General features: G+C 35.5%; 1 protein-coding gene across 1 annotated transcript; it reads right to left on the bottom strand.

The window, feature by feature from the left end:
• Positions 1-2,240: 2,240 nt before the first annotated feature.
• LOC115880939 lies at positions 2,241-7,400 on the bottom strand. Its single transcript, XM_030898272.1, has 2 exons — positions 3,774-7,400; positions 2,241-3,611 (listed from the first exon to the last, which is right to left on the bottom strand). Exons 1-2 carry the CDS (start codon positions 7,398-7,400, stop codon positions 2,241-2,243), a joined length of 4,998 nt encoding a protein of 1,665 aa, XP_030754132.1.
• Positions 7,401-8,432: the final 1,032 nt, after the last annotated feature.

Genomic DNA, 8,432 nt, shown 5'->3' with positions numbered 1-8,432 from the left:
GTGTTTTATTTTGCGATCACCATTACAAATGATTAATTCGACGCTAACGAAGTCGCGGGTACACGCTAGTTCAATTATAAACAACAGGGTGTCTCTTTAGACAGACTTCTTTTCAGATAGACTACGTCACTGTATTCTACATACAAAGTTCTACAAGAAACAGAAAACTGTTTCCTTCTCGAAAGCATTCACAATAACAGAGATACGGGAGGTGTCTCAAATTGCAAAATTTTCAAAAAGATCGTGTAGCTGAGAAACGAACAGGGATATGAAAATTTGTCCGTTTACCAAAAAAGCACGAACGTTTGTACAATCCGCATCCTCATCTCTTCACTAATAATGGAGATACCATATGATATCAACCAAAATGGTACTCCTATTTGTAGCTGCTTATTAAAAATGACGTTTTCTGCCATGTTGGGAAAATTACCTAAGAATTATACACACCCCTAAATGTTTTTTTTTTAGTTTTAACTAAGTATAATGAAATATTTACAATTTTCTAGAATATTTTTACATTATATTTGTTCAATTTTAAACTTCAAAGAAAATTTCAAATTTCTCATACTCTATAATTCTAGGTAAAAATTATTTTCTTTTCGAAAAGGAAATCCAAAAAGGATATTTATAATCAGACTAACCTCTAAAAAATCATTTATTGGCGCCAAGGAACCAGATGTAACGTATCACTAGCAAATTAAAAACACTTACAATACACGACGCGCATTTTCCAGAAAAACTGATTTCATTTGTTTATACGATTTCGAAAACATCGACCGCCCATCAAGCCTAATCGGTCCAGACACGAAGGAAAAACATAAATCACGGCCAAAAATGCATAAATATTTTTATTGTTTACGTATTCTTACGTAGATCTTGTATATTTTAAATTATAATAGTCAAAAACGTACCTAAATATAGCATTTTTAATTCTAAATACAGTTTATACCATACGATCGAAAAAAAAAACGGCGTCGAATACTGCTGGGGAACGACAATCTATGGTAATATTGGCTAGCTGTCCTTTATTTTTTAATGGCGCGTACTGGGAGTCGGCTTTAAAAAGGTTGCAATTTATTTTTATATTGGAGAAAAATTATTTTTAAATGGTGTAGTTTAAAATTCCAGAAAAAATAATATTTTGGAAATAGATGTGTGTCCTGAAACATTCTATCCTTGTTATATTAATAAGGATAGATAATATTATTTTTGACAAGTTTTATCATTATCGATTATTATTTATTTATCTATTATTATCATCGATGTTTATTCCTCAGCCGTCTTTGATGCCATTTTTTTCGATCATACGGTACTTGTTGATTAATTGATGGCAAGAGTAAAGGTCTATTCATTAAATATTCGAATTGATGGGATACAGGACAAGTAGATTTTAACAATACAAAAATTATAATGAAAGGATTGAAAGAGCCTTTAAACAAAAAATAAATGAGGCTTTTTTAATCCAATCTAATATAAATAAAAAAAAATTTGTCAGTCATCTGTAGAGGTAAGTAAAGGTTAGTAGTGTATGGTTATTACTTTTTTGATTACTGATTTAAATAATACAGATACCTGAGCAATACATTTATTTATATTAGATTCGATTTGGATTGGGAAGAAAGCCCCTTTTGTTTTTCTTTTAGAGACTATTGTTTTTTTCATCACAATTTAGGTGTTGGTAAAATTTACTCTTTGTCCTGTGCCCCGTGAATGATGCCAAATCTTAGATTTACAAAAATCACCCTTTTTTTAAATAATCTCTATGGTCTTTAATTTGAACATTTAACGGTGTAGATCTAGATGTTTCACCATTATAATATTTATCACATTCATATGGTATTTTGTATATCACATTGTTTAAGTGTTCAATTGTTTAGTGTGGGTAATGTATTTTGAGTTTTAAAGTTTTTTGTTTTCCTAACCTTATTTTTTCCGAATTTTCCTTTCCGGTATGCAAATCACAAATGATGGACTGTTGTAGATTGAACTATTTCTTCGTTGATAGTATTACTCAGAGGTATTACTATTGCAATTAAAAAACTTGTATTAAAACAGCGGACGTATTACTGACTACTTTATTGTTCCGCCATCTTCTTTCATCACTTTTGACAGACGACTCTCAATCTTAAGGTCGTCCCACACGTACAATAACTAAAGGTAACTTTACACATAAAAATAGGAAAACAGAAAACAATAAAAACACTGAATGACCACTAAACATGCCCCCGGCCTTGAAAGAGTCAGCTTTCAACCTCAATCGGCAATACACAAAACTTAGCAAAACTCCGTTTCACAGTTCCACTTGATGTCTTGATAGTAGCTACTCGAGCGATGCCGTCTGATCCTGGATGAAGTAAGACGATTCTACCGAGTTTCCATTGAAGTGGATGAGAGTGGTCATCTCTGAGAACAACAAGAGACCCAACTTGAAGTGCTGCTTGCTGAGTTTTCCATTTGGTGCGTAACTGAAGCTCGCTAAGAAACTCACGAGTCCAGCGGGACCAAAAATGTTGTTGGCACTGCTGCATCAGCTGGTATCTTGAAAGGCGTGACGTTGAAATGTCTCTAAGGTCTGGATCGGGAAGTGATGTTGCCGGTTGTCCGATAAGGAAATGAGAAGGGGTTAAAGCGGATAGGTCATTGGGGTCTGAGGACATGGGAGTGATTGGACGAGAGTTTAGGATTGCTTCAACCTCTGCCAATATAGTGCAATACTCTTCAAAAGTAAGTTTTACGCTACCGATTATTCGAGTCAAGTGTCTTTTAGCCGACTTAACACCGGCTTCCCAAATTCCTCCGAAGTGAGGTGAGAATGCGGGTATGAAGTGCCAATTTACGCCAATATTAGATATACTATCTTGTAAAGAATGTTCTTGCGATTTTAAAAATTGAGATAATTCTCGTAACTCTGAATTGGCTCCTACAAAATTTGTTCCGTTGTCGGAATAAACATTACTTGGCTTACCACGGCGTGCTACAAACCTCCGGAAGGCAGCAATGAAGGCATCCTTTGATAAGTCACTCACCAATTCTAAATGAGTGGCCTTGGTCACAAAGCACACAAATAGCGCAATATACGCTTTAGAAACCTTGGCTCCTCTTCCCTTTTTTGAACTCAAATATACTGGACCTGCGTAGTCTATGCCAGTATTATAAAAGGGTGGAGCAGGAGTAACACGCGCTTTTGGAAGATTACCCATGATTGGAGAAGGTTGCAGTGGTTTGCAGCGGTAGCATTTTATGCAGGAATGAACAATTTGTTTAGCCAAATTGCGACCAGCCAGTGGCCAATAACGTTGACGAATTGAATAAAGCAGTTGTTGTTGTCCAGCATGGAATAATCTTAGATGCTCGTGTCTAAAAAGCAATTTTGTAAGATGGTGCTTGGACGAAAGAAGTATTGGATGTTTGACATCAAAACTAAAATTTGATTGACTAAGACGTCCACCAACACGTAAAATACCCTCATCGTCTAGAAAAGGATTTAAAGAAAGAAGCTTAGATTGCCTTGGCAACGCATGACTCCTTTGCAACGTTTGAATTTCTTCTGCAAAATCATCCTTTTGAGATATCGTAATAAGGTATCTAAGAGTATCAGATAAATCCTTTGCCTTGAAAGGTTTAAATTGCTTGTCAGTGGGATTTCGACAATTGTATATGAATCTAAGACAATAAGCGACCACCCGTTGAAGTTTCATTAAGTTTGAAAATTTATTAATATTAATCCAATTTGAAGTTTGAAAAGCTGCGAGAATTATTTTTTGTTTCTTAACTTCTGGGAGTTCTCCTTCAAAAGTAGCTGCAGAATAGGGCCATTGATCTTTAGGTTGGCTAAGCCATTGTGGGCCATTCCACCACATAGTACAATCCAAAAGAGCCCTAGGCAAAATACCTCGGGAAAGAAAGTCTGCAGGATTGTCGGCGGTTCGAACATGATGCCATTGGTTAGGTTGTGTTAACCTTTGTATTTGAGCGACTCTGGTTTGAACAAAAACTTGCAAAGTACTTGGAGAAGTACGAATCCAGGCAAGAGAGACAGTGGAATCGCACCAAAGAAATATATCATCAAAAGTAAAAGTCATTGAATTTTTCACTCGATCAACTAGCTGTGCTAACAAGAGAGCACCGCACAGTTCTAATCTTGGAATTGTTAACGATTTTAGAGGACTAACCCTACTTTTAGCTGTCAAAAGCTTTACCTGAATCTCTCCGCTGGAAGATATACTACGAATGTATAGACATGCGCCATATGCTTGTAAAGAGGCATCGGCAAACCCGTGTAACTCCAACTTAACGATTGACGTATTTGAAACAAATCTGGGTATTTTTAAAATGTTAAGTACTGGTAGTTCTTGCCGTAATTGCCGCCATTGATTGTCTATAGTAGCTGGAAGAGACTCATCCCAGTCAAGCTTTAAGGACCAAAGTGATTGAAGAAGAATTTTTCCTAAAATGATACATGGGCCCAAGAGTCCCAAGGGATCAAAAATCTGAGCTATATCAGACATTATAGTACGCTTGGTAAACTTATTTAAACTGATAAAATCAGCAATAGTGTACATTAGCTGATCGTCTTCATAAGACCAATACAAACCTAGAATCTTGGTTCGTTGATCCTTGCCAATTTTAAGAATAGTAGAAGGATTTTGAATGTGCTGAAGAATTTTGGTACTATTAGTTGCCCATTTTTGAAGTTGAAAACAGCCTGAAGAAAGTATTTTTGAAATTTCGTCACATATTGTTAACGCCTCACTTTCTGAATTGCAACTTATCAACAAATCATCCATATAGAAATTGGATGCCACGAAATGAGATGATTGTGGGAATATTTTGGAATAATCTATGGTCAATTGCTTTAAACATCTTGTAGCTAACCAAGGAGCTGATGCAGTACCGTAAGTTACTGTTTGTAATTCGAAAGTTTTTAATTCCTCTGAAGAATCGAAACGCCATAGAATATTTTGGAGATGTTTTTGTGATCTATGAATCTCTATCTGCCGATACATTTTAACAATATCCGCACAGATGACAATAGGCCCCTGTCGGAATCTTAATAAAATGGAAAAAAGATTATCCTGAATGGTAGGACCAACTAGCTGCAAACTATTAAAAGAAATTCCATTATCAGTTTGTGCCGAGCCATCGAACACAACCCTAAGCTTAGTAGTTTGATTATTTTCGTTAACAACTGCATGATGTGGCAGAAAACCAGAATTAGAATGTTCGTCAATTTTAGATATTTCTCGCATATGACCAAGTTGAATATATTCGTTCATAAATGCTGCATATTCTTCCTTTAACTTTGGTTCACGATTCAATTTCTTCTCCAAAGAATAGAATCTTTTGGTAGCAATTTCACGAGAATCACCTAGAATAATAGGATCGCATTTTAAGGGAATATGAACAATAAATCTACCGTCGTCTTTTCGCTCGGTTGTTTTAGAAAATATGTCCTCGCAAAGCTGTTCATCTGAGGAGAATTTCACATTTGAACCAGGTGGAACAGTTTCTTCGACTTCCCAGAACCTTTTCAATAAAGAATAGATTTCGTCGTTTGAACTTGTACTAAAATTGCACATGGATTGCGCAGCAATAGGATCATTGTATAATTTTCCAGAGACTACCCATCCTAGAACAGTTTTTTGTAACGTAGGTAAATTAGGTCCTAAGCGGAACTGACCAATGCATAATAAATTGTAGAACCATTCAGCACCAATTAGAATATCAATCTTTGAAGAAACCGATAAACCAGGATCAGCTAACCTCAAATTGGAAGGAATATTTAAATTTGAAAGGTCGAATGACTGGAATGGTAAACCTTTATTAATTGTAGGTAGAAGTAAACATGAAATATCAGCTTTGAATGAGTTATGCATGGACACTACAGTAATATTGCATCGCTGTTTGATTTGAAAAGGAGTTTGAACGATACCCGAAACAGAAATACTTACTGGAAATGTCTTTAGACCTAATCTCTTACATGTATCTTCTGTAATAAAATTGGATTGGGACCCAGAATCTAATAAAACTCTGCATGTTTGAAAATATCCCTTTGAATTTTTAATTTGAACTAGTGCTGTAGATAATAGAATATTATCCGAAGCAATGCTTGAAGTTGCAGAAAATGCGTTATTTGATGAAGTTGTTGGACGCTCTGGTCTTGAATTTACTTGAAAGTCGTTATGAAGAATTGTATTATGCTTTTGAGTACATTTTTTGCAATGTCCTGCTAGGCAATTGTTGATCGTATGAAAACCGCGTAAACAATTTAAGCATAATTTTCGATTCTTAAGCTGATTAAGACGATCTTGAGTTGAAAGCTTTAAAAAATCATTGCAATTTTGTATATAATGATTTGAACCCTTGCAAAAAATGCATTCAGTTTTGAACTTTGTTGAAATTTGATATGAATGAGATTGTATCTTGACCTCTTTGGTCATTAAAACTGTTTCTAAGAAATCGGCTCTTGAACGTAAAAAATCTTTGAATGTTTTTAATGTCACCGTATCCGAATTGCCCTGAGTTGTCGCTGCTTTAACTTGCTCCCATGCTCGAAGTGTTGATTTGTCTAACTTATGACTTAATACAAAAACAAGAAGTGTGTCCCAGTGCTCAACCGGTTGATTTAAGTTTTTTAATGAGCACAAATGCTTAGAGAGGCTATCTAACATTTTTCTTAAGTCACTTGCTGACTCTTTAGATAATGTGGGCATTTCGAATATGGCTTTGACATGATTGTTTACCAGAACGCTATTGTTATTATACCTTTGAAGTAAAGAATTCCACGCTATCTGGTAATTGTCAGCCGAAAATTCTATAGAACGAATAACTTGCATGGCACCGCCGTCCAATGCTGCCCTCAGGTAGTGAAATTTTTGAATGTTTGTTATACTTGAATTTTCATTGATAAGTGAATCGAATGTATCTCGAAATTCTAACCAATTATCGTAACAACCTGTAAATTTCGGTAATTTTATTTCTGGTAATTTTACATTGAAATCATTTTTATTATTGTTACTTGAGCCTACATCAAAGTTACTTGAATTACTCGATTCGCTATGAGAATTTGGAATTACCTTGTCAAAGATGCTTAAGAATTCCTTGCACTCAACTAATAAACTAAAATAATTTTTCTCAAAAGTTTCTCTTTCCAACGTTTGTGTATCTAAATCATCTGAACTTATCTCTATCTCTGTTTGAACTATCTCGTATTCTTGTATTAATTTCTCATATTTTTCTAAACGTAACTTTAATTCAGCAATCTTAAACCTTTCACGATCGGTAGGCGAAGTATCTTGAAAGGATTCCTTTAGGGTTTTAAAATATTTTTCAAATAATGTATGTCGTTGTTTGAAAACTCTACGTTTCCCTAAAAGAACCCTTGTCTCCTCGTTTTGCATTTTGATATTAAAACCTATTAATAAGAACTTGGAGCAAACCTATCTTCCCGTTGAAAGAAAAGGATAATAAAGGTAAATAGGAACGGACTCACCGGCAATTTGCGTCGTCGTTTTACCAATCCCGGGCACGGCTCTCAAAACGTATTTTTTTTCTGCTTTCGTCGATGTGTCCTCCCCTTTTCCGATGCAGTTGGACCAGTCCACTCTTCGCACCGCTTTTACTACGCAACTCCCCTATTCTGGATCGTCTTGCGCAAATGGACTCGTCCGGCTTCGACCTTGAACGATAGAAATTGATCGGAAAAGTATGGATTTTCTTTGAATCTTTGAAATAATTGAAGATTTCACCCAGCTATCCGGCTCGAAGGACCAAATATGTTGTAGATTGAACTATTTCGTTGATAGTATTACTCAGAGGTATTACTATTGCAATTAAAAACTTGTATTAAAACAGCGGACGTATTACTGACTACTTTATTGTTCCGCCATCTTCTTTCATCACTTTTGACAGACGACTCTCAATCTTAAGGTCGTCCCACACGTACAATAACTAAAGGTAACTTTACACATAAAAATAGGAAAACAGAAGACAATAAAAACACTGAATGACCACTAAACATGGACTGTTGGATACAGCAATTAAAGAACGAAACCAATTTGGAAGGAATGCTATCACGGTATTGAATGGGATACTGTGGGACAGAAGCATAAACAACAAGAACAAAACTCTATCATACAATACCATCATAAAGAATATAACCACGTACAGCTGTGAAGTCTGGCCAATTAAGGAAACAACAAAACGAATGCTGGAAGCTACAGGAGTGGATTTTGGAAAGATCGGCAGGCAAATCAAGACTCGAGCGAATAACTAATGAACGCATAAGAGATTATGGAAGTTAAACATACGATAGTGGACGACATAAAGAACAGTCAACTCATGGTACGGGCATGTCCAAAGAATGGCAGAAATAAAATTAAAGCAAATTATAAACTGGAAACCTGCAGGAAGAAGAAAACCGGAGTAGACCG

This window comes from Sitophilus oryzae, unplaced genomic scaffold (assembly GCF_002938485.1).
Source record: "Sitophilus oryzae breed Bouriz unplaced genomic scaffold, Soryzae_2.0 scaffold_1663_pilon_pilon, whole genome shotgun sequence".
NCBI classification, from domain to species: Eukaryota; Metazoa; Arthropoda; class Insecta; order Coleoptera; family Curculionidae; genus Sitophilus; species Sitophilus oryzae.
This window is presented reverse-complemented; position numbering and strand designations above follow the sequence as displayed.

Coding starts and splice junctions, on each gene's coding strand:
- LOC115880939 (XM_030898272.1), bottom strand. CDS start 7,400: ATGCAAAACGAGGAGACAAGGGTTCTTTTAGGGAAACGTAGAGTTTTC. Junction 3,612..3,773: donor TTGAAGGAGAACTCCCAGAA/GTTAAGAAACAA, acceptor AAACCTTTCAAG/GCAAAGGATTTATCTGATAC.